This window comes from Coregonus lavaretus, assembly GCF_964263955.1.
Source record: "Coregonus lavaretus genome assembly, chromosome: 10".
Taxonomy (NCBI): Eukaryota; Metazoa; Chordata; class Actinopteri; order Salmoniformes; family Salmonidae; genus Coregonus; species Coregonus lavaretus.
In genome coordinates, this window is record NC_139997.1 from 57,714,473 (window position 1) to 57,741,316 (window position 26,844).

Here is a 26,844-nt window from a genome sequence, read left to right on the forward strand (position 1 = left end):
GATAGTGCTACAACATCACAAAATCTTTGATTATGGTTTAACTCATTTGACCCTCAAATGGTCAGAGAATAAACTGTTTCCTCATGTTAATCCAGTTGAGTATCTCAGACAGGGAACAGAGGGGGAATCACTCTGTCTCAACGATAGTGATTAATGCTCCCTAGATGGAGTGCTTACTGTGGGATCTAAGGGTGAAGGGTGACTGACGGTGCGTGGGAAGTGGGGAACATCGCCTTGCTCTGTTGAGCACAGCTGCGACACGTCAAGTGCATTCAACTCCGAGGAGATGGAGAGAAAAACAAGGGCAAGAAGGGGGGGTCTGGGTACTGATGTGAGATGTGCCTATAATCTCTGAACAAACCCTATAGGCTTTTATGTTCAAACCTTAGGAATCTGTGTGTATACAGTGAGGGAAAAAAGTATTTGATCCCCTGCTGATTTTGTATGTTTTGCCCACTGACAAAGAAATGATCAGTCTATAATTTTAATGGTAGGTTTATTTGAACAGTGAGAGACAGAATAACAACAATAAAATCCAGAAAAACGCATGTCAAAAATGTTAAAAATTGATTTGCGTTTTAATGAGGGAAATAAGTATTTGACCCCCTCTCAATCAGAAAGATTTCTGGCTCCCAGGTGTCTTTTATACAGGTAACGAGCTGAGATTAGAGAGTGCTCCAATCAAGCAATCAATCAATCAGATTCCAAATTCTCCACCATGGCCAAGACCAAAGAGCTCTCCAAGGATGTCAGGGACAAGATTGTAGACCTACACAAGGCTGGAATGGGCAACAAGACCATCGCCAAGCAGCTTGGTGAGAAGGTGACAACAGTTGGTGCGATTATTCGCAAATGGAAGGAACACAAAAGAACTGTCAATCTCCCTCGGCCTGGGGCTCCATGCAAGATCTCACCTCGTGGAGTTGCAATGATCATGAGAACGGTGAGGAATCAGCCCAGAACTACACGGGAGGATCTTGTCAATGATCTCAAGGCAGCTGGAACCATAGTCACCAAGAAAATAATTGGTAACACACTACGCCCTGAAGGACTGAAATCCTGCAGCGCCCGCAAGGTCCCCCTGCTCAAGAAAGCACATATACAGGGCTGTCTAAAGTTTGCCAATGAACATCTGAATGATTCAGAGGAGAACTGGGTGAAAGTGTTGTAGTCAAATGAGACCAAAATCGAGCTCTTTGGCATCAACTCAACTCTCTGTGTTTGGAGGAGGAGGAATGCTGCCTATGACCCCAAGAACACCATCCCACCGTCAAACATGGAGGTGGAAACATTATGCTTTGGGGGTGTTTTTCATGCTAAGGGGACATGACAACTTCACTGCATCAAAGGGACGATGGACAGCGCCATGTACCATCAAATCTTGGGTGAGAACCTCCTTCCCTCAGCCAGGGCATTGAAAATAGGTCGTGGATGGGTATTCCAGCATGACAATAACCCAAAACACACGGCCAAGGCAACAAAGGAGTGGCTCAAGAAGAAGCACATTAAGGTCCTGGAGTGGCCTAGCCAGTCTCCAGACCTTAATTCCATAGAAAATCTGTGGAGGGAGCTGAAGGTTCAAGTTGCCAAACGTCAGCCTCGAAACCTTAATGACTTGGAGAAGATCTGCAAAGAGGAGTGGAACAAAATCCCACCTGAGATGTGTGCAAACCTGGTGGCCAACTACAAGAAACGTCTGACCTCTGTGATTGCCAACAAGGGTTTTGCCACCAAGTTCTAAGTCATGTTTTGCAGAGGGGTCAAATACTTATTTCCCTCATTAAAACGCTAATAAATGTATAACATTTTTGACATGCGTTTTTCTTGATTTTTTTGTTGTTATTCTGTCTCTCACTGTTCAAATAAACCTACCATTAAAATTATAGACTGGTCATGTCTTTGTCAGTGGGCAAACGTACAAAATCAGCAGAGGATCAAATACTTTTTTCCCTCACTGTAGGTGTGTGCGTGTATTTGAAAGTTCCATGCACTTCAATTTCCATCCATTCCAGGCTTCCGCTCGCCCTTCTTTTGCCATTTTCATAAAACCAATCACAACACTCAGTGACTGTCACGATCGTCGAACACAGAGGACCAAGGCGCAGCGTGATGAGTGAACATACTTTTATTTTTAATGATCACACGAACAAAACGATACGTGACGTCCTTGGCAATAGACACTAACCAAACACGGAACAAGATCCCACAAACACTGTGGCAAAACAGGCTACCTAAGTATGGTGCCCAATCAGAGACAACAAGCAACAGCTGATTCACGTTGCCTCTGATTGAGAACCACACCGGCCAACATAGAAACAAATGAACTAGATAAACAACCTAGCACACAAAACACATAGAAACAACCCACCCTGGCTCAACATAACAGAGTCCCAGAGCCAGGGCGTGACAGTGACAAGATCAAAATCCGATTGACTCAGTACAACGTCGCAGCAGGACCATCACAGTGTGTAGAGTACGTCTGTATTCCTCATCATATCAGCTCTGTCTCAGGTCTAACTGTCTAATGGTGCAAACGTGAGATTCTACCTCTAACAGATGTGGGATGCTGTGGCTTGCAGTTTCACCTTCAAAGGGTCAACAAACAACCAGTTATTTTCACGAGAAGGGCAGTACTAATTAAACTACCATGTGTCACTTCACCTGTTATTGAATCCTTCACCTTATTATCATCCCCTCAAGTGTACCTCTTCACAAACATTTCACACACTGTCTGACTGAGCAGATGGCAGTATTTGTAATACTATTCTGACTGCAAATGTATTCTGTCCTCTCAAATCCCCCCCATTAACAGGATGCTCAGGGTGAAGTGGGCCTGTGTGACTGGAAAAGTGGTCTGCAGAGAACATATTCATAAATGTCAAAAAATAAATAATAAGAAACAAGGTTTTGAAGTGTCTGTCCTAAATCTAGGAGATATAAGAAAACTCAGGAAATCTCTCTCTCTCTCTTTCTCGCTCTCTCTCTTTTTCACCCAGTAGATAAGGGAGTTTATCAAAATTGGGTTTGTTTTCGAATTCTTTGTGGATCGCTGTAATCTGAGGGAAATATGTGTCTCTAATATGGTCATACATTTGGCAAAGGTTAGGAAGTGCAGCTCAGTTTCCACCTCATTTTGTGGGCAGTGTGCACATAGCCTGTCTTCTCTTGAGTACCAGGTCTGCCTACGGCAGCCTTTCTCAATAGCAAGGCTATGCTCACTGAGTCTGTACATAGTCAAAGCTTTCCTTAAGTTTGGGTCAGTCACAGTGGTCAGGTATTCTGCCACTGTGTACTCTCTGTTTAGGGCCAAATAGCATTCTAGTTTGCTCTGTTTTTTTGTTTGTTCTTTCCAATGTGTCAAGTAATTCTCTTTTTGTTTTCTCATGATTTGGTTGGGTCTAATTGTGTTGTTGTTGTTGTTGTTGTTGTTGTCCTGGGGCTGTGTGGGGTCTGTTTGTGTATGTGAACAGAGCCCCAGGACCAGCTTACTTAGGGGACTCTTCTCCAAGTTCATCTCTCTGTAGGGGATGGCTTTGTTATGGAAGGTTTGGGAATCGCTTCCTTTTAAGTGGTTATAGAATTTAACGGCTCTTTTCTGGATTTTGATAATTAGCGGGTATTGGCCTAATTCTGCTCTGCATGCATTATTTGGTGTTTTACGTTGTACACAGAGGATGTTTTTGCAGAATTCTGCATACAGAGTCTCAATTTGGTGTTTGTCCCATTTTGTGAATTCTTGGTTGGTGAGCGGACCCCAGACCTCACAACCATAAAGGGCAATGGGTTCTATAACTGATTCAAGTATTTTTAGCCAGATCCTAATTGGTATGTCACATTTTTTGTTCCTTTTGATGGCATAGAAGGCCCTTCTTGCCTTGTCTCTCAGATCGTTCACAGCTTTGTGGAAGTTACCTGTGGCGCTGATGTTTAGGCCGAGGTATGTATAGTTTTTTGTGTGCTCTAGGGCAACGGTGTCTAGATGGAATTTGTATTTGTGGTCCTGGCAACTGGACCTTTTTTGGAACACCATTATTTTTGTCTTACTGAGATTCACTGTCAGGGCCCAGGTCTGACAGAATCTGTGCAGAAGATCTAGGTGCTGCTGTAGGCCCTCCTTGGTTGGTGACAGAAGCACCAGATCATCAGCAAACAGAAGACATTTGACTTCAGATTCTAGTAGGGTGAGGCCGGGTGCTGCAGGCTGTTCTAGTGCCCTCGCCAATTCGTTGATATATATGTTGAAGAGGGTGGGGCTTAAACTGCATCCCTGTCTCACCCCACGGCCCTGTGGAAAGAAATGTGTGTGTTTTTTGCCAATTTTAACCGCACACTTGTTGTTTGTGTACATGGATTTCGTAATGTCGTATGTTTTTCCCCCAACCCCACTTTCCAGCAATTTGTATAGCAGACCCTCATGCCAAATTGAGTAAAAAGCTTTTTTTGAAATCAACAAAGCATGAGAAGACTTTGCCTTTGTTTTGGTTTGTTTGTTTGTCAATTAGGGTGTGCAGGGTGAATACGTGGTCTGTCGTACGGTAATTTGGTAAAAAGCCAATTTGACATTTGCTCAGTACATTGTTTTCACTGAGGAAATGAACTAGTCTGCTGTTAATGATAATGCAGAGGATTTTCCCAAGGTTGCTGTTGACGCATATCCCACGGTAGTTATTGGGGTGAAATTTGTCTCCACTTTTGTGGATTGGGGTGATCAGTCCTTGGTTCCAAATATTGGGGAAGATGCCAGAGCTAAGGATGATGTTAAAGAGTTTAAGTATAGCTAATTGAAATTTGTGGTCTGTATATTTTATCATTTCATTGAGGATACCATCAACACCACAGGACTTTTTGGGTTGGAGGGTTTGTATTTTGTCCTGTAGTTCATTCAATGTAATTGGAGAATCCAGTGGGTTCTGGTAGTCTTTAATAGTTGATTATAAGATTTGCATTTGATCATGTATATTTTTTTGCTGTCTGTTCTCTGTTATAGGGCCAAAAGGATTGGAGAAGTGGTTTACCCATACATCTCCGTTTTGGATAGATAGCTCTTTGTGTTGTTGTTTGTTTAGTATTTTCCCAGAAGTGGTTAGAGTCTATGGATTCTTCAATTACATTGAGCTGATTTCTGACATGCTGTTCCTTCTTTTTCTGTAGTGTATTTCTGTATTGTTTTAGTGATTCACCATAGTGAAGGCGTAGGCTCAGGTTTTCTGGGTCTCTATGTTTTTGGTTGGATAGGTTTCTCAATTTCTTTCTCAGGTTTTTGCATTCTTCATCAAACCATGTATCACTGTTGTTACTTTTCTTTGGTTTTCTGTTAGAGATTTTTAGATTTGATAGGGAAGCTGAGAGGTCAAATATACTGTTAAGGTTTTCTACTGCCAAGTTTACACCTTCACTATTACAGTGGAACGTTTTGTCCAGGAAGTTGTCTAGAATGGATTGAATTTGTTGTTGCCTAATTGTTTTTTGGTAGGTTTCAACACTACTTTCCTTCCATCTATAGCATTTCTTAATATTATTCATTTCCTTTGGCTTTGATGCCTCATGATTGAGTATTGCTCTGTTCAAGTAGACTGATTTTGCTGTGGTCTGATAGGGGTGTCAGTGGGCTGACTGTGAACGCTCTGAGAGACTCTGGGTTGAGGTCAGTGATAAAGTAGTCTACAGTACTACTGCCAAGAGATGAGCTATAGGTGTACCTACCAAAGGAGTCCCCTCGAAGCCTACCATTGACTATGTACATACCCAGTGTGCGATAGAGCTGCAGGAGTCGTGACCCGTTTTTGTTGGTTATGTTGTCGTAGTTGTGCCTAGGGGGGCATATGGGGGAGGGAATGCTGTCACCTCCAGGTAGGTGTTTGTCCACCTGTGTGCTGAGGGTGTCCAGTTCTTGTCCAGTTCTGGCATTTAGGTCGCCACAGGCTAGTACATGTCCCTGGGTCTGGAAATTATTGATTTCTCCCACCAGGAGGGAGAAGCTGTCTTCATTAAAGTTTGGGGATTCTAGTGGGGGGATATAGGTAGCACACAGGAGGACATTTTTCTCTGTTGAGATCATTTCCTTTTGAATTTCTAACCAAATGTAAAATGTTCCTGTTTTGATTAATTTAATAGAGTGAGTTAGGTCTGCTCTATACCAAATTAGCATACCCCCTGAGTCCCTTCCCTGTTTCACACCTGGTAGTTTGGTGGATGGGACTACCAGCTCTCTGTAACCTTGAGGGCAACCAGTGGGTCCGTCTCCTCTATACCATGTTTCTTGTAGGATGACAATGTCTGTATTTCCGATTTCGTTGGTGAAGTCCAGATTCCTGCTCTTTAGGCCAAAGGCAGATGACCTCAGGCCTTGGATATTCCAGGATGAAATAGTGAAGGCTTTGTGTTCCATAAAGTGTCTAATGTTGTTGGTTGTGTGGTTTGGCCTCAGGCCAGTAATTGTGAGCAGAGCCTGCTGAGCATCTGGTCTCTCTCTCTCTATACACTATTTGACAGTGAAGGATTTGGTGAAGAGTGGTAACAGGGCCAACCGGTTGTCTGAGTGTGTCTGACTAATGCAGACATTGAGCAATTTTGGACACAAAATCTTAAGTTATTGTTAGTGCAGAACACAACCAAAAAGGATATACACTGCCCTCTAGTGGACAGAGATGAAAACTACTTGACAAAAAAGCAAAGTCTTGAGATAAAATGCTATAGTCATGGCATGACAGCAGGGCCAGATCTAGCTTTTTGGGGGGCCCTGAGCAAGATTTGGTTAGCCCCCCTCTTGACTGCAGATAGAAAAACAAAAACAAAAAAGTGAATTTCCTGCAATTCTACATGTTTTGCCATGGGGACGAGAGTAATTTTATGACACATTTCATGCAATTCTACTAATCTTGCCATGGGGCAGAGAGAAAAATGTTGCGGTTTTACAGTGAATTTCCTGCAATTCTACACATTTTCCCATGACTCATGCCATGTTAATGATATCTGAGTGAGAGTGACTAACAAAATCAATGGGGGCTCCCTGAAGGTCAGGGCCACTGGGCACGTGCCCTGCGTACCTGGTCGGTATTCGGACATAATTGCTACAAGTTTAGATAGCTGGTTACACTAACTTTCCAATCAAAAAATTGTTAGCTGACATGGCTAATTGAGTGATTGTCAGTGACTGACATAAGATAAAATACACCTTGTGTATTCTACTATTCTAACTCTTACAGTAAGTTGAGACCGACTGAGTCCCTAATTATTAATTTGTTTAACACTTGTCACTTATGCCTGGAGCCGGCCCTGTATGACAGTGTGGCCAGCCTATACCCTGTACTCATCACACTAGAAGAGCATGCAGACGTAATGGTTCTCAAACTGGGTGCTAGTTGTCAAAAATAAACAACCAGTAGCCTGACTTGTTGCTCTGACATATTCCTTCAGCAATTAATTTAAACTATTCTGTCCAGTGCTTGTATTGAGGCACTATATTCTTTTTTGAAGATGAATCATTATTCAAATATGAATATACAGTGCCTTCGGAAAGTATTCAGACCTCTTGACTTTTTCCACATTTTGTGGATAAATTGTAAGTATTGAGACCCTTTACTCAGTACTTTGTTGAAGCACCTTTGGCAGCGATTACAGAATCGAGTCTTCTTGGGTATGACGCTACAAGCTTGGCACACCTGTATTTGGGGAGATTCCCCCATTCTTCTCTGAAGATCCTCTCAAGCTCTGTCAGGTTGGATGGGGAGCGTTGCTGCACAGCTATTTTCAGGTCTCTCCAGAGATGTTCGATCAGGTTCAAGTCCGGGCTCTGGCTGGGCCACTCAAGAACATTCAGAGACTTGTCCCGAAGCCACTCCTGCGTTGTCTTGGCTGTGTGCTTAGGGTCATTGTCCTGTTGGAAGGTGAACCTTCACCCCAGTCTTAGGTCCTGAGCGCTCTGGAGCAGGTTTTCATCAAGGAGCTCTCTATACTTTGCGCTGTTCATCTTTGTCTCGATCCTGACTAGTCTCCCAGTCCCTGCCGCTGAAAAACATTCCCACAGCATGATGCTTCACCGTAGGGATGGTGCCAGGTTTCCTCCAGACGTGATGCTTGGCATTCAGGCCAAAAAGTTCAATCTTGGTTTCATCAGACCAGATAATCTTATTTCTCATGGTCTGAGAGTCTCTAGGCAAATTCCAAGCGGGCTGTCATGTAACTTTTACTGAGGAGTGGCCTCCGTCTGGCCACGCTACAATAAAGGTCTGATTGGTGGAGTGCTGCGGAGATGGTTGTCCTTCTGTAAGGTTCTCCCATCTCCATAGAATAACTATAGAGCTCTGTCAGAGTGACCATCAGGTTCTTGGTCACCTCCCTGACCAAGGCCCTTCTCCCCCGATTGCTCAGTTTGGCCGGGTAGCCAGCTCTAGGAAGAACCTTTGTGGTTCCAAACTTCTTCCATTTAAGAATGATGGAGGCCACAGTGTTCTTGGGGATCTGTGCCTCGACACAATCCTGTCTCGGAACTCTACGGACAATTCCTTTGACCTCATTGCTTGGTTTTTGCTCTGACATGCACTGTCAACTGTGGGACCTTATATAGACAGGTGTGTGCCTTTCCAAATCATGTCCATTCAATTGAATATACCACAGGTGGACTCCAATCAAGTTGTAGAAACATCTCAAGGATGATCAATGGAAACAGGATGCACCTGAGCTCAATTTCGAGTCTCATAGCAAAGGGTCTGAATACTTATGAAAATAAGGTATTTATGTTCTTAATTCTTTATAATTTCGCAAAAATGTCTAAAAACCTGTTTTCGCTTTGTCATTATGGGGTATTGTGTGTAGATTGCTGAGGACATTTTTTTATTTAATCTATTTTAGAATAAGACTGTAACGTCACAAAATGTGGAAAAAGTCAAAGTCTGAATACTTTCCGAAGGCACTGTATGATCAAACACACAGCCAAAGTGAAAAAATACTCAGACAGATGCAGCCCTCAGCTCACCTGAACAGACATACAGACCAGGGTTAAGTGAGTCTGTTGGTAGGCAGCCTAAATAAATGTGGCAGGGCTTTACTCATAGTATTATTTGATGTGCTCTGTCGCCATCTAATGGTGAAGATGAAGTTTTTCCATAAACACCATCAGCGATAATCTTGAAGTGTATGGACAACGCATTTGAAATGTCTCTTCCTTCAGACATATATTTGGATATTCATATTGACTACAGACCTAACTATAAAATTCAAATTGTTTTGTGGACCCCCTCAAGAGTTTGTCAGCATCTAATGTATGCATACTATTGTTAAATAATGTCACAGTGTCATGAAATTGAGAGCTTTCTGTCATATGGGCATTGACCACCTCAAAGCAGTAATGGAATGTGCCCCACCCCAGCTTAACATAGACCCTGGACCCTGTCAACAGCTGTGTGTGTCTGAATAACTTAGTCCTCTTGTTCTTATGGAATAGCCAGGATGCAGTAGCCTGGTCCCAGATCTGTTTGTGCTTTGCCTACGCCATTGTCATTACCAAGTATGACAATTCCATAAGGAGTTGGCAAGAGAGCAGAAACACATGACGCAGCTGTCAGTCAAAGAATCACCATGCGTCTAATGTGTCATGTGTGCAGCACAGAGGCTGCAGACAGAATGTAGGCCCCTCTTTCTTGAACAGCCATACAGTTGCCCAGAAATGAGGAGAATGTATCCTTGAACATTGATATTTGTCAATCTGTTCAAAGAAATCTGCCTCCATCTCCAGCTGATTCCACATTGTCTATGTGTGGGCATATTTCTTTTGAATGTATCACAGTATAATTCTATGGATCTTCTGAATAAATGTGAAATCTTGCCCGTGCTGTGCTCAGTCTTACGGAAAAGCACAGTATACACTGAAGTCATTAGATGAGATGACACACAACAAATGGCAGTGGTGGAGATCTGCAATTCAACAGGCATAACTGATCCTTTATCTTTCCCACCAGACTACATGCCCATTGAAGAAATCCTGTTGCTTTAAAACTAACTCATATCAGCATTGACTACGGCTTTTAAAAATCATGATGTTCATCCATTACATAATTGCCTTTTATCCCCAACATAATGCAGCCTAATATATTTCCTATCAGTGTGGAATCAGCAGTTTTAGTCTGGGAGCTACTGCTACCCCTCCTACTACGTGGCATGAATATTTCATGATGTGTCAGGATGGAGAAGGAGAGAGAGAGAAAGGGAGAGAGAGGGAGAGAAAGGGAGAGAGAGGGAGAGCGATAGAAAGAGAGAGAGAGAGAGAAAGGGAGAGAGAGGGAGAGAAAGGGAGAGAAAGGGAGAGAGAGGGAGAGCGAGAGCGAGAGAAAGGGAGAGAGTGAGAGAAAGGGAGAGAGAGGGAGAGAAAGGGAGAGAGAGAGAGAAAGGGAGAGAGAGGGAGAGAAAGGGAGAGCGAGAGAAAAAAAGGGAGAGAGAAAAAGGGAGCGAGAGAGATCAATAGCCCCCTCCCCTGCCCACACCCTGCAGGAGGCGCACACATGCAGTGTCAGACGCAGCTCTGGACCACTCATAGACAGACCCAGGCACACCCTGCTCTACGGTAAGACATTCTCTGCATTAGATCTGTAGCTTCATATATTACATGTATATCATATATATATTACATCTGTGTCTATATGTCATGTCATATCTATTACAGTCCATATGCCACCCTTTTACTAAGGCGATAAAGACGGTTACTATAAGTGCCACAGCAGGCTGGCTATTAGACAGCGTTGCCCAAAAAGACAGTGATGGTTTTAGGAGGGGATATTACTAATATCATGTAATATGATGGGACATTTATTCTCAATCATTTGTCTGAGCACTCCCTGGGTGGAGATTGATTGCCTCCAGGAGGAAAAAGGAAAGATTGCTTGCCTCCAGGAGGAGTAAGGAAAGATTGCTTGCCTCCAGGAGGAGAAAGGAAAGGGAGCACATGCAACAGGACTGGATTTACAGGGAGGAGGGGTAGAAAGGGGGGATAGAGAGAATGAAGGATGAGTCCAGGGGAGAACAAAGGCCAAGCCCAATAGTACATGGAGGGTCTGAGGGGCAGACATTTGTGATCAGTCAGAGAGACCAACACTCATCCATGAAAATCTTAGAACAGCTGTCCTTCACACCCACACATACACACAAGGGTAGCAGTCTTGAAACCCTGTTTGGCTGAAATGATTATGAGTAATGTTTCACTCTAAGGCGTGTCCATACTCATAACCATTCGGATGGGAACATATTGATGGTAACTACTGTGCCTCATTTGCATCTCCCTCTTCATTTACAGCTATCATGTCTGACAAACCCAATATGAGAGAAATCTCCAGCTTTGACAAGACTAAGCTGAAGAAGACAGAGACCAGAGTGAAGAACCCATTGCCAACCAAAGAAAGTGAGTGAATCTTGTCCATCTAGCTCTGTGATGAATCTGCACGAGCCAGGGCTCAGCCCTGTAAGGCGTGCCATGGGCTGTCAGATCCATCTTATTACTGGCATCTCTCCCTAACAACAGATGACCAGGCAAGAAGATGGGCCAATTACCACCCATCCATGCAAGGGTACCTGTGTGTCCAGGGGAGGGTATTCTTTATACGTTGATTAACAAAGGAAATGCAAATATGTGACAGATTAACCGTAGTATTAACCACAGATTCTGTATAAAATACACCTTGTACTGTACCCTGCCCCAAAGGGGGGAGCGGTGTTCTCTCAATTTACATACATTTTACATGGTGACAGCATGAGTCAACATCTGTGCTTCACTCAAGAATTGCAATCTATAGAGGTGGTTTTATTAGACAGGGTCTTTCGGCCATCACACTCAACCACAGGAGTTTGGTGGCACCTTAATTGGGGAGGATGGGCTCGTGGTAATTGCTTGAGCGGAATGGTACCAAATAGCCCTGTAAGGGCTACTCCTGAGTGGCGCAGTGGTCTAAGGCACTGCATCGCAGTGCTAACTGTGCCACTAGAGATCCTGGTTCGAATCCAGGCTCTGTCGCAGCCGGCCGCGACCGGGAGACTCATGGGCGGCGCACAATTGGTCCAGGGTAGGGGAGGGAATGGCCGGCAGGGATGTAGCTCAGTTGATAGAGCATGGCGTTTGCAACGCCAGGGTTGTGGGTTTGATTCCCACGGGGGGCCAGTATAAAAAAATAAATAATATGTATTCACTAACTGTAAGTCGCTCTGGATAAGAGCGTCTGCTAAATGACTAAAATGTAAATGTAAATACATCAAACACATGGTTTCCAGGTGTTTGATGCTATTCCATTTGCTCCATTCCAGACATTATTATGAACGGTCCTCCCCTCAGCAGCCTCCACCGCCCTCAACATTTTATATTTTAGTCATTTAGCAGACGCTCTTATCCAGAGCGACCTACAGTTAGTGAGTGCATTCCATTTTTTATTTTTACCATTTTGCTTTGATCATTGTATCATCCGAATCATTCAATAATGGAAATATGTATATAAATGAATATCAGAGATAGCGGTTTTCTTCAAAAAGGGTTTAACATTTGTTTCCATGTTGTAGCAATCGACCAAGAGAGAAAACGAGAGCCATCGCCTTGACCAGAGGAAGAGAAGTTTCCGACAAGCTACTTTGATTTGATTCTCTGACCTCCATCTGCCAAGAACCATAACTATGACGGGAGAACAGGACCTTGACTTTTATCACACTGGTGCTCAACAAATTTAGAAAATAAAGGGTATTAGGATTGGTTGTTACAGTCAGAGGATGAGTTTTTGAAACACTTGTGGCTCAATTTGTTTTGTATGTCTCCAAGTCAGAATAATAAAGATGGTGTAAAAAACAAAGAAGATTTTTCTATCATTATGTGAACAGGTTGTGTATTTTCAAGTAGATTACAGGCCTAAAGAAAACAGTTGCCAAGTCTGCAAAAAGGTCCCATAGCCACACTCGCAGCTATTGAACAGTATATTGCAGTATTCTATCCTCTTCAAATCTAGTCATCACATTTCCCAAAACCTCACGAGATCCTTATGGAATTGTTTGGGTTGATAATGTAGGCTAAGAAGTAAACCGATCTGGGACCAGGCAAATTAGTTGTAGCCTACCTCGATTGTTACTTATGTTTAATTACATGTAATCTTGCTGATTTACAGTATGACATTATAAAAACAAAGTTTCCGCCCAGTTTTGAACCAGTGTGATGACTGATGGTTTCTCGGAACCGATAGCTTCTACTGTTATGGCTAGATGGAGTACAGCTACGGACCAAAGGTTGCATGTTTGAGTTGTGTCCGGGCCAACTGTAGCATTTTAGCTAAATAGTAACCTAATTCTCCTTACATGCCATGTTAAGTATCCTAACCTGCTACATAAAGTCAAGCCATCAGTTCCGAGAAACCATCAGTCATCACCGCCAGGGACCTGCAAAACTGCTGAAGACCAAGTGGGCCTGTACGGAATTAACTCAGATTGGCTCCGGTGAAATTACGTAAGAAATATTTTAAATTCAATCAAATTCCTAGCCTGAGTGCCAGTCTGTGCCATCATGCCAAACAAAAATTGTTTGGACTGACAATGAGCAACAGAGTTAGCAAGAGCACAAACAGATCTGGGACCAGGCTGAGGCTATCAAAATCCCACATCAGAAGAAAATAAACATTTACTATGTCATGAACGAACATTTTCAGTGGAATTAAACTACTGTATCGAAATGCTTTACAGCCCATACATGTCGCATGCTACTGTAGAAAATACTTTCTGTAGATCTGACACATGCACAGCTCTATCAACATTATACAATTGTCTGCCATTGCAAACCACTGTCCAATTTGGATGTTGCCCCTCAAACATGTTAGTGAGAATGTAGTGTTATTTTGCCATGTATAACACTCTGCATAGGCTGCTTTACACAGGCAGCCCAATTGTAATATTTTGCCACCAATTGGTATTTTGACAATAATTGGCAAAATATTAGAATTGGGCTTCCTATGTAAGTAAACGCAGCCATTAACAATCTCATGAAACCAAAATGTTCAATCAATGAGCAAACATTCAAAACCTAGTAAATAGACAACTTCAATATGCCACAGCAGGAGTGTCTTCCAGCAACAGTATGAAAAAGGGCAAATTGTCTACAAATTATATAAACTCAGCAAAAAAAGAAACGTCCCTTTTTCAGGACCCTGTCTTTTAAAGATAATTTGTAAAAATCAAAATAACTTCATAGATCTTAATTGTAAAAGGTTTAAACAGTTTCCCATGCTTGTTCAATGAACCATAAACAATTATTGAACATGCACCTGTGGAACGGTCATTAAGACACTAACAGCTTACAGACGGTAGGCAATTAAGGTCACAGTTATGAAAACCTAAAGAGGCCGTTCTACTGACTCTGTAAAACACCAAAAGAAAGATGCCCAGGGTCCCTGCTCATCTGCGTGCTGCAAGGAGGCAGGAGGACTGCAGATGTGGCCAGGGCAATAAATTGCAATGTCCGTACTGTGAGACGCCTAAGACAGCGCTACAGGGAGACAGGACGGACAGCTGATCGTCCTCGCAGTGGCATACCATGTGTAACAGCACCTGCACAGGATCGGTACATCCGAACATCACACCTGCGGGACAGGTACAGGATGGCAACAACAACTGCCCGAGTTACACCAGGAACATACAATCCCTCCATTAGTGCACAGACTGTCCGCAATAGGCTGAGAGAGGCTGGACTGAGGGCTTGTAGGCCTGTTGTAAGGCAGGTCCTCACCAGACAGACATTACCGGCAACAATGTCGCCTATGGGCACAAACCCATCGTCGCTGGACTAGACAGGACTGGCAAAAAGTGCTCTTCACTGACGAGTCGCGGTTTTGTCTCACCTGGGGTGATGGTCGGATTCGCGTTTATAGTCAAAGGAATGAGGTTTCCACCGAGGCCTGTACTCTGGAGCGGAATCGATTTGGAGGAGAAGGGTCCGTCTTGGTCTGGGCCGGTGTGTCACAGCATCATCGGACTGAGCTTGTTGTCATTGCAGGTAATCTCAATGCTGTGCGTTACAGGGAAGACATCCTCCTCCCTGATGTGGTACCCTTCCTGCAGGCTCATCCTGACATGACCCTCCAGCATGACAATGCCCCCAGCCATACTGCTTGTTCTGTGCGTGATTTCCTGCAAGACAGGAATGTCAGTGCTCTGCCATGGCCAGCGAAGAGCCCGGATCTCAATCCCATTGAGCACATCTGGGACCTGTTGGAACAGAGGGTGAGGGCTAGGGCTATTCCCCCCAGAAATGTCCAGGAACTTGCAGGTGCCTTGGTGGAAGAGTAGGGTAACATCTCACAGCAAGAACTGGCAAATCTGGTGCAGTCCATGAGGAGATGCACTGCAGTACTTAATGCAGCTGGTGGCCACACCAGATACTGACTGCTACTTTTGACCCCCCCCCCCCCCTTGTTCAGGGCCACATTATTCAATTTCTGTTAGTCACATGTCTGTGGAACTTGTTCAGTTTATGTCTGTTGTTGAATCTTGTTATGTTCATACAAATATTTTACACATGTTAAGTTTGCTGAAAATAAACACAGTTCAGTGAGAGGCGGCTTCTTTTTTTGCTGAGTTTAGAATTAATCTCCAATACAAAATGTCCAAGATCACACTTGTTTAGCTATGTGAATAATTTAACATTAGACAGTATCCGTAAGTTAAGCATTAAAGAGACAAATTATAAACCAATTTTATTTCTAACAATTAGCCAAAGACAATGAATGAGATTCCCGAGGGGCTGCAACTCCCCGTAGCAATATTTTGCAGGCTTTAACTATATTTTCTATAAATGCCACTTAACACAGGTCAAAATTCAAATGAATCCAGAATATACTGGTTGCTTCCATCTACAAGCTGACATTCTCTAGACAAATTTAAATGAAAATCAGATTTAGGCAAATCCCTTTTACATCATATCCCAATCCCACACCGAATTCCTTGTAGCAAGTCCATAGTCAGAAAAGAAAGTCATCTAGAAACCAGAAAAAAATTACTCAAAATTGTTTTATTTCAAAAGCTCTGACAGCTCCCGATTCTCATGTAAATCCATTCGACATGTAAAATACAACCATACAATACATTAGATTCAAAAAAGGTACCAAAAAGTACGGTAAAAATAACACTTCCATCTCTGGAAATGTGGACCCCAAAAAAAGATAAAATAAAAACATGGAAAATTGGCATTTACTTCCCAGTTCCTCAGATGGTCTGTACAAATGGAGCATGAGTCTCATCCCACAGGAAATAATAAAGTCCTGCATACTTCTGCCGCACCCACAGTCTCTCAAATCTGTGTTTACTTGAGTCCTTTAAGAGAGGAGAAAAAGGAATTGTTGCACACCACTTATGACATGAGCCCACCACCCTGCATCAAAGAGCAAGCAAACAGCTAGGGCAACAAGCATGCAAGAAACAGGGGATGAATTAGGAAGTCAATGCTGCTGGTTAGAGTGGTCATGGCATAGCGTTAAGGGAAACGGCAGACATTGTTAAATTTGCTGTGCAGCTTTAAGCAGATAGTCACCCATCTCCCACTCTAGAAAAACCCATTGTGGTCCACCGCAACATCAACCCTTATTGATCCAGTAGTGTAGTTGTAGGGGTGCATCTGATGCAGATTTTGTGCTGGCAAATTTGAGGGTTTGAGGTTGTGTACTTCTAAAACAAGTTTCCTATCCCCAACAGCACTGTATTTACTTAATCCAATTGATGAAGAGTGGAGTAATTTCATTCTAATCTACAATAGCCTTCCCCTGAGCCAGACTGTAAGTCTTGGCAAGGAAATTTTTGGGCATCAATGCCACAAATCTAACAGCTATATCGCACCACAATGTTACAAAGCACTAAAATGCATACCTGCACTACATGTGATCAGTATGGCTTGTAGCTACCCTGGTGGCCTCCACGTCTTGGAGTTTTCCCATAGCTTGTATTGCCCTGGTCTGCAGGAATAGAGAGAGAGGACTGAGTGCTTCTGTGCAAAGACAAGTCAAACAATCAGGTAGGCGCTTGCCAAAGGTCTGTATACTCACTGTAGTCGTAGCCCCCTCCGTAGTATCCAGCGGAGTAGTCATAGTTGCCGTAAGCGCCATAGTTTCCATAGCCCTGCTGCCCACCATAGCCATAGCCCTGGTTGCCATAGCCTTGGCTCCAGTAATTATTATAACCCTGGTTCCCATATTGGCTTTGGCCTGAGGGAAAGAAATGTGGTTTTAAAATCAGACAAAATAGTTTCACACTAAATTATAATCCAGATTTTTTTTTTTTTTTTTATTTCACCTTTATTTAACCAGGTAAACCAGTTGAGAACAAGTTCTCATTTACAACTGCGACCTGGCCAAGATAAAGATATTTATGGTTCAAGGATGGATGCCCATTAGCAATCCCTTTTCTCAGATCCTTCCATGCCTTGTGAGTTCAACACCTGTCATGCACCCTTAAAGCTGAGGTCTTCCTGCAGGTACAACCCATTGCACCCTTTACTTGAAATGAACCTAGCATTATACAAATACTCTGCATACCTGCTTGATGCCTTAGTCACTCGTAACAACTACGTCAGACTGCTTGCTTTAATACGCACCACCACGCCCCCTGCCTCCCCGGCCTCCTCCATAACCGCCACCACGGCCTCCGAACTGCTGCTGCTGGTACACCTCCTTGGGCTGGGCGATTTTGATCTCGCACTGGAATTAAATCAAGAAGGATGTTTAATAACACAGATGCTGCAAAGACATGACAGAATGCAGTACAAACATGCAAGGGCTATTCATAAACATCTGTTAAATTCAAGATTTGCGCACACTGGACCCCCATTTCAGTCAGGACACTGCCAACACAATTCATTTGAACTTGACAAAATGTATATCTGAATTCTGACATGCAAAAATGAAATGGTGTTTAAATTGATGGAAAGAATAATTCTAGTAATTTCACATCATGCAAGTGGGTCTGAAACTCTTGCATGCAATGTGCATTTCAGTGAGGAAGCATTATATAACACCACATTGCATGAGCATGTCCCAAAGCATTTCAGGAGGGAATGAACATTGAACAAATGTACACACCAAGCAATTAGACAAGTTTGCATTTCACACAAATAAGATGCTTAGCCAGACCGATGTACACTGAACAAAAATATAAACGCAACATGTTAAGTATTGGTCCCATGTTTCATGAGCCAAAATAAAAAGATCCCAGAAATGTCCCATAAGCACCAAAAGCTTATATCTAAAATTGTGCACAAATTAGTTGACATCCCTGTTACTGAGCATTTGTCCTTTGCCAAGATAATCCATCCACCTGAAATGTGCGGCATATCAAGAAACTCATTAAACAGCATGATCATTACACAGGTGCACCTTGTGCTGGGGACAATAAAAGGCCACTCAAATGTGCAGTTGTCACAACACCACAGATGTCTCAAGTTGAGGGAGCGTGCAATTGGCATGCTGGCTGCAGGAATGTCCACCAGAACTGATGCCAGAGAATTGAATGTTCATTTCTCTACCATAAGCCACCTCCAATAATGTTTTAGAGAATTTGTCAGTACGTCCAAACGCAGACCACGTGTATGGCATCGTGTGGGCGAACGGTTTGCTGATCTTAAAGTTGTGAACAGAGTGCCACATGGTGGCAGTGTTTTAAAAAAAATGTATTTTACCTTTATTTAACTAGGCAAGTCAGTTAAGAACAAATTCTTATTTACAATGACGGCCTACACCAGCCAAACCCTGACGACGCTGGGCCAATTGTGCACCGCCCTATGGGACTCCCAATCACAGCCGGTTGTGATACAGCCTGGAATCGAACCAGGGGGTCTGTAGTGACGCCTCAAGCACTGAGATGCAGTGCCTAAGACCGCTGCGCCACTCGGGAGCAGGGTTATGGTATGGGAAGGGAAGGCATAAGCTACGGACAACGAACACAATCGCATTTTATCGATGGCAATTTGAATGCAGAGATACTGTGACGAGATCCTGAGGCCCATTGTCGTGCCATTCGTCCGCCACCATCTCATATTTCAGCATGATAATGCACGGCCCCATGTCGCAAGGATCTGTACACAATTCCAGGAAGCAGAAAATGTCCCAGTTCGTCCATGGCCTGCATACACACCACATACCCATTGAGCATGTTTTTTTTTTTAAAGGTATTTGTAACCAACAGATGCATATCTGTGTTTCCAGTCATGTGAAATCTATAGATTAGGGCCTAATGAATTTATTTCCATATATGAACTGTAACTCAGTAAAATCTTTGAAATTGTTGCATATTGCGTTTATATTTTTGTTCAGTATAGAATGATAACCACAGCACACACGTTACCCCACATTCCCCACCACCAACAGTACGTTTTTTTTTTTTTTTTAAGTTTAGAAGAAATATACATACAAGGCCTTCCTTTCCGTTTGTTACCTTGGTTCCACAGACATTGTGGAACTTCTTTTCAAGGCATTTTTTAACAGTGGCCTCCTCTTTGAATGTGATGAAGATAAACCCCCTCCTTTTTTTGAACTTGGGGTCCACTGGAAGTTCAATGGATTCAATCTGAAGATGTGAATAGTGACAGATTTAGAACACTGGAAAATCAAGAGCTACTAAAACATACAGGAAGGTCAGGTTGAGGCCATCATAGGACAATGACAAACCTCTCCAAAGGTTCCAAAGTATTCTCTGATGGTCTCCTCCGTGGCTTCTGGGTTTAGGCCACCAACAAAGATCTTCTTGGCTGGTTCCTTCTTCATTGCCATCGCCTTCTTTGGGTCTATCTGTCGTCCATCTAGCCGGTGTTCTTTCTGCTCAAGAACCTTCCGGATTAGAGAAAATAGGTTTTAGTATACAAAGTCCAATTTGTCACAATGTAAAATCATGTCACCTTTCTCATGGCACATACCGTGTCTACACTTGCTGCTTCTTTGAACAAGACAAACCCAAACCCGCGTGACCGTCCTGTGTTTGAGTCCATCTTGATGGTACAATCTGTCACCTCTCCAAATTTGGAGAAGTAATCTTTCAGGTCTTTTTTGCTAGTGTCCCAGCTAAGTCCACCAACAAACATTTTGCTGCAGAGAAACACAGTTCAGTAACACACCTAGGACAAATCTCATAGGCTGACAACTGAGCAGCCACTATTCACATATTCATATTGATTTTATTTGAGTTCAGAAAAATCTCAAATTACTAGGGACATTGTTGTGGCTTACAAACTTGTACAGGCCAATAACAGACAGTTCACACATACTTTGGTTGAATCATAGCTGAGAATTCTCAACTTCACGATATGTACATCACATCTCAATGGAGTTGAGTGGCGATGAGTTTTGGCAGTGTACCTCCATCTACATCGAGTCGGTATCAGTCGATACTTGTAAAAATGTCCATTCTTTAATGTGTACATTGTTTGTCCTGTGTAAAGGCAGTATTTTCTTTGGGTGCTGCAATCCGTAGTTTTTGATAAAAGTAATTCTATGTGACCTGTCAAATTGCGTCACGTAATCTGCGCATGAGTATGAAGTTTACGACTTAAAACATGCACTACCACACAATACTTTTATGAATATCAATTATTTAACGCTTACTGTGTATCTGTGCTTGTCATAGTTGTCAGTGGGAGTTGGAATCCATAGTTTCTTAACCCACTCCATTGTAGAGTTGAGAATTCTCTGCTAGTTGAATCACTGCAACTCAACACTATAAACATTTTGCAAAATGAGAGCTATAACTGAATTCTAGCCATCCCCCAAATGGGCTGAACATGGCTCCAAAAAAAATAAAAATAAAAAATCAAACATGTAACGTTAGTATGTTACATAAAGGTGTTAGAACAACCATACAGAAACGTACCCAGCATCATCCTCGCCTTTACTTGCATTTATCTGTCCCCCCTCAGCCGCTCCATTCTGCGTGACCCCTTCCTCCACCGCAGCCTGTTCCTCGGCTACTGGCTCTCCCTCTACCGTGCAGCTCTGTTCTTCTTGTTCCTCTGTCTCGGGATGTTCTGTGGATTCTTCTGCTCCATTCAGTTCTTCCTCGGCTTCGTTTCCATTTTTGGAGGTCTCCATGAATTGCTGCTCAGCGTCGTTAGACATAGTGATCGCCTACCGTGGGGATAAAGAATGTTAGCTAGCTGGCTATATGAATGGCATTTCCTGTAGACGAACCGTGAACATTCAAAAAGTAGGCCACCGTGACTGCCCTACCATAAACTAACCGGGTTCTCCAACTAGCTAACGTTAGCTTGTTAACATCGGAACACAGTCACATTTGAGTTGATAAAACACCATAGTCAACGTTTAATTGTATTATCCTTTATACGGATACAAGCAAACTGTGCACAGAAACAATTCAAAGGCCTGCTATACTAATCTGTTGAACAGATCTATTTAACAATTACCACAGCTCGTAATGTTAGCTGGTTATTTTGTTCGTGTTTGCGGCCTGCCAGTCCCGACTTGACAAACCGAGTTAGCAATAGGTAACGACGTTAGAGCAGCTATACATACTTTACCTAGCTCGATACAGGGGGGAATAAATCGTTGAAACACATGACGCAATGTGTGGGAGGTCAAATGAAAATAGCGCTTACTGTTTAAAATGTTGGAGCCGTAGGCTGCTTTTCAAGATGGATACTCTCCGACTCCGCTAACTCGTGGCAATCTTTATACAACCGGATAGAGTACCACAGTGCTGTCGTCTTAATACCCATAAAAACTAGCGGTCAAACACGGAAATGGTTCCAATCGTTTTTTCACCCTACATTTTTCCCAAATGAGATTTTATAACTAGTTCAAACAAGGTCTGTGTTTATGTGGATCAAAATATAGTAGTTATGGGAAACCTAGGCTTTCTGAAGTATTCGGTGGTTTCACCAAATTGTACCGAAAAACGGTTCATTACTCGGAGCTTCATTATCTGTTCACAATGGACATTAGTGACATCTGCTGGTCAGCAATAAATAGCAGTTTATAGTTATCAGATATACAGTACCGGTCAAAAGTTTGGACACACCTACTCATTCCAGGGTTTTTCTTTATTTTGACTATTTTCTACATTGTAGAATAATAGTGAAGACACCAAACTATGAAATAACACATATGGAATCATGTAATAACCAAAAAAGATTCTTCAAAGTAGCCACCCTTTGCCTTGATGAAAGCTTTGCACGCTCTTGGCATTCTCTCAACTAGCTTCATGAGCTAGTCACCTGGAATGCATTTCAATTAACAGGTGTGCCTTCTTAAAAGTTAATTAGTGGAATTTCTTGCATTTTGGTGACACTGTCTGTGATTTATTTAGAATTCAAGGCACACTTAACCAGCATGGCTACCACAGCATTCTGCAGCGATTTGCCATCCCATCTGGTTTGCGCTTAGTGGGACTATCATTTGTTTTTCAACATGACAATGACCCAAAACACACCTCCAGGTTGTGTAAGGGCTATTTGACCATGGAGCATGATGGAGTGCTGCATCAGATGACCTGGCCTCCACAATCACCCAACCTCAACCAAATTGAGATGGTTTGGGATGAGTTGACCGCAGAGTGAAGGAAAAGCCGCCAACAAGTGCACCGCATATATGGGAACTCCTTCAAGACTGTTGGAAAAGCATTCCTCATGAAGCTGGTTGAGATAATTCCAAGAGTGTGCAAAGCTGTCATCAAGGCAAAGGGTGGCTATTTCATAGTTTTGATGTCTTCCCTATTATTCTACAATGTAGAAAATGGAAAAAATAAAGAAAAACCCTGGAATGGGTAGGTGTGTCCAAACTTTTGACTGGTACTGTAGGTTTCTTTTCGCCACTGTTTTCATGAAAACTCTGTAAGTTGTTGGCTTTAGTTGCCTATAATCAGTTGGAATAACAGGTTTCTATCTTATGTCATGCTTCCCTTTTTTGCCTTCAAGTTGACTATTTTTCTCAAACTGGATCTATGGCATTATTTAGGATGCTTCAGATACAAGCTTATACTATACTAAATACATCAATTTATTTCAACAACAGTGCAGAAAGTGTGGTTTCACATAAAACAATTTTCAAATTGGTGTGCCTTCAACAGGATTCGACCTCATACTGAATGTTCCATACTCTATCTGCTCTATCTGCTAAGCTACAGGACAGGTGAGACTTTATGTACAAAATACTACCTATATTTGTAAGTACGGTGTCCAGTAGCGGTCAGTGTTTCAAAGCAGCTTGGAATCGAAGAAAGCACCAGAAAGACGGCAAAATCAGTAGGATCTCGCATTTGGCAACACACGGTTTGATGACGTACAGTGGGGAAAAAAAGTATTTAGTCAGCCACCAATTGTGCAAGTTCTCCCACTTAAAAAGATGAGAGAGGCCTGTAATTTTCATCATAGGTACACGTCAACTATGACAGACAAAATTAGAAAAAAAAATCCAGAAAATCACATTGTAGGATTTTTAATGAATTTATTTGCAAATTATGGTGGAAAATAAGTATTTGGTCAATAACAAAAGTTTCTCAATACTTTGTTATATGCCCTTTGTTGGCAATGACACAGGTCAAACGTTTTCTGTAAGTCTTCACAAGGTTTTCACACACTGTTGCTGGTATTTTGGCCCATTCCTCCATGCAGATCTCCTCTAGAGCAGTGATGTTTTGGGGCTGTCGCTGGGCAACACGGACTTTCAACTCCCTCCAAAGATTTTCTATGGGGTTGAGATCTGGAGACTGGCTAGGCCACTCCAGGACCTTGAAATGCTTCTTACGAAGCCACTCCTTCGTTGCCCGGGCGGTGTATTTGGGATCATTGTCATGCTGAAAGACCCAGCCACGTTTCATCTTCAATGCCCTTGCTGATGGAAGGAGGTTTTCACTCAAAATCTCACGATACATGGCCCCATTCATTCTTTCCTTTACACGGATCAGTCGTCCTGGTCCCTTTGCAGAAAAACAGCCCCAAAGCATGATGTTTCCACCCTAATGCTTCACAGTAGGTATGGTGTTCTTTGGATGCAACTCAGCATTCTTTTTCCTCCAAACACGACGAGTTGAGTTTTTACCAAAAAGTTCTATTTTGGTTTCATCTGACTATATGACATTCTCCCAATCCTCTTCTGGATCATCCAAATGCACTCTAGCAAACTTCAGACGGGCCTGGACATGTACTGGCTTAAGCAGGGGGACACGTCTGGCACTGCAGGATTTGAGTCCCTGGCGGCATAGTGTGTTACTGATGGTAGGCTTTGTTACTTTGGTCCCAGCTCTCTGCAGGTCATTCACTAGGTCCCCCCGTGTGGTTCTGGGATTTTTGCTCACCGTTCTTGTGATCATTTTGACCCCACGGGGTGAGATCTTGCATGGAGCCCCAGATCGAGGGAGATTATCAGTGGTCTTGTATGTCTTCCATTTCCTAATAATTGCTCCCACAGTTGATTTCTCCAAACCAAGCTGCTTACCTATTGCAGATTCAGTCTTCCCAGCCTGGTGCAGGTCTACAATTTTGTTTCTGGTGTCCTTTGACAGCTCTTTGGTCTTGGCCATAGTGGAGTTTGGAGTATGACTGTTTGAGGTTGTGGACAGGTGTCTTTTATACTGATAACAAGTTCAAACAGGTGCCATTAATACAGGTAACGAGTGGAGGACAGAGGAGCCTCTTAAAGAAGAAGTTACAGGTCTGTGAGAGGCAGAAATCTTGCTTGTTTGTAGGTGACCAAATACTTATTTTCCACCATAATTTGCAAATAAATTCATAAAAAATCCTACAATGTGATTTTCTGGATTTTTTTCTCTCAATTTGTCTGTCATAGTTGACGTGTACCTATGATGAAAATTACAGGCCTCTCTCATCTTTTTAAGTGGGAGAACTTGCACAATTGGTGGCTGACTAAATACTTTTTTCCCCCACTGTACTTCTGATAAAGTGATACACGCATCGGCACACTTCTTTGAAGTTAGCTGCTTTGCGATTTCAACGCATGCCTCGGAGCGCCGGTATCAAATGTAGCATCACTAGTATAATGGATTATACCCCAGTCTAGTTGGTGGCAGTAATGCAACATAAATTGGATGCCAACCGCCGTTAAACCTCGCCAAATAAGCAGGTGTGTTTTGTGTAGGCTTTACCTGGTGTGATGTTTTGATAATTGTGTAATGCCGCGTTTAAAACAACTGGGAGCTTGGAAATCTCCGAGTTCTGACTGGGAAAAATAGTTTTGAACAGTCATCCAACTCGGAATTCCAACTCAGGAACTTGGGCCTCTTTCTAGAGCTCCGAATTTCCGACCTGAAGATCACGACGTCATGATTTGACCTAGTATTTTTCCTGAGTTGTTTTGAATCTCTCTCAGACAAATATTTGGCTCTATTTACTCTCAGATTTGAAAATGACAATTAGTAACATAGACATCACAGAGTTTTCAAACCCATGAGGTGCAACAGCGCAATACTTCCGGGAACGCGTAGCAAAGCAGATTTGACAGACCAGACCGGGATTTGGGGCTTGACAAGCCAATGGGAGAAGTGACAAATTCTTCCTCAATTGTTAATTAAGGCAAAACCTAGATTTGTGCCAGTTAAGTAGATGGGCCTGGCATTACTACAACCTTGTGAAAGTGACAAACTGACACGTTTTCAAATTTTGTCAAAAACATTTTTATATCGAAAGAGTGCATTTCATTTGACGGCCTGTCGATGCCAGATCTGACTGCCTACGGAATCTAACTGACCGTCGCGCTGATCTGCGTCACAAATAAACGTTTTGGATGCTGATTCGCTACTTCTCTCCCACAACTTCGCCACATAGTTACTGTTGCTATGGCTAACAGGCGCGTGCGAGCAGTTTCCAGGAAAAGGGAGATAGATTAGGCAAGCAAGGTGCTGAAACGAAAGCTAGCAATATGATGGCTAATATGTAGCTAGCTAGCTACATCTAGCTATATCTTAGATGGCTGACTATGGTGAGAGGCAACAAGTGTGTTCTGATAACTGGCTAGCAACTTGTTTTACTGTATAATTTAGCTTCATCAACAAGTGATCTGTCTTTGACAAATTTTAAGAGGAGTTGAGTATATAGCTAGCTAGTCCACTAAAGTCTGCTTGCTTACAACTGGTCATCATCTCTTCCACACAATGTGCATCAATCAGAGTATCTCCACCCAGTGATCTCCACAGATGGATGAAGCCCACCTGCTTGCTCTGCCCCTCAAGTATTGTTACACTGTGTACACCATATTTGTATGACTCAATACTTTTAAAGATACAACTTGACTCACTCAATACGGAAGTGGTCAGATGACGCGGATGCTACGCTACAGGACTGTTTTGCTAGCACAGACTGGAATATGTTCTGGGATTCATCCAATGGCATTGAGGAGTATACCACCTCAGTCACTGGCTTCATCAAAAAGTGCATCGACGACGTACATATCCCAACCAGAAGCCATGGATTACAGGCAACATCTGCACTGAGCTAAAGGCTAGATCTGCCGCTTTCAAGGAGTGGGACACTAATCCGGGCGCTTATAAGAAATCCCGCTATGCCCTCAGACAAACCATCAAACAGGCAAAGCGTCAGTACAGGACTAAGATTGAATCCTACTAAACCGGCTCTGACGCTCGTCGGATGTGGCAGGGCTTGCAAACTATTACAGACTACAAAGGGAAACCAAGCCGCGAGCTGCCCAGTCGAGCTAAATGCCTTTTATGCTCGCTTCTAGGCAAACAACACTGAAGCATGCATGAGAACACCAGCTGTCCCGGACGACTGTTTGATCACACTCTCCGTAGCCGATGTGAGCAAGACCTTTAAACAGGTCAACATTCACAAGGCCGCGGGGCAAGACGGATTATCAGGATGTTTACTCAGAGCAT

At 42.9% G+C, this 26,844-nt stretch overlaps 1 protein-coding gene across 7 annotated transcripts; it reads right to left on the reverse strand.

The window, feature by feature from the left end:
- Positions 1-15,996: 15,996 nt before the first annotated feature.
- Positions 15,997-21,715, reverse strand: LOC311136412 (heterogeneous nuclear ribonucleoprotein A/B-like). 7 transcript variants are annotated; one of them, XM_084170531.1, is made up of 9 exons: positions 21,596-21,678; positions 20,854-21,107; positions 19,904-20,072; positions 19,659-19,817; positions 19,426-19,557; positions 17,591-17,693; positions 17,043-17,201; positions 16,867-16,952; positions 15,997-16,317 (listed from the first exon to the last, which is right to left on the reverse strand). In XM_084170531.1, exons 2-8 carry the CDS (start codon positions 21,096-21,098, stop codon positions 16,882-16,884), a joined length of 1,038 nt encoding a protein of 345 aa, XP_084026657.1. In that variant the 5' UTR covers positions 21,099-21,107; positions 21,596-21,678; the 3' UTR covers positions 15,997-16,317; positions 16,867-16,881. The 7 variants fall into 7 exon arrangements, with proteins under 7 accessions (XP_084026657.1, XP_084026655.1, XP_084026658.1 ...); XM_084170529.1 differs by having other exon boundaries at positions 19,402-19,557; XM_084170532.1 differs by lacking the exon at positions 21,596-21,678 and adding an exon at positions 21,518-21,585.
- Between the last annotated feature and the right edge of the window lie 5,129 nt (positions 21,716-26,844).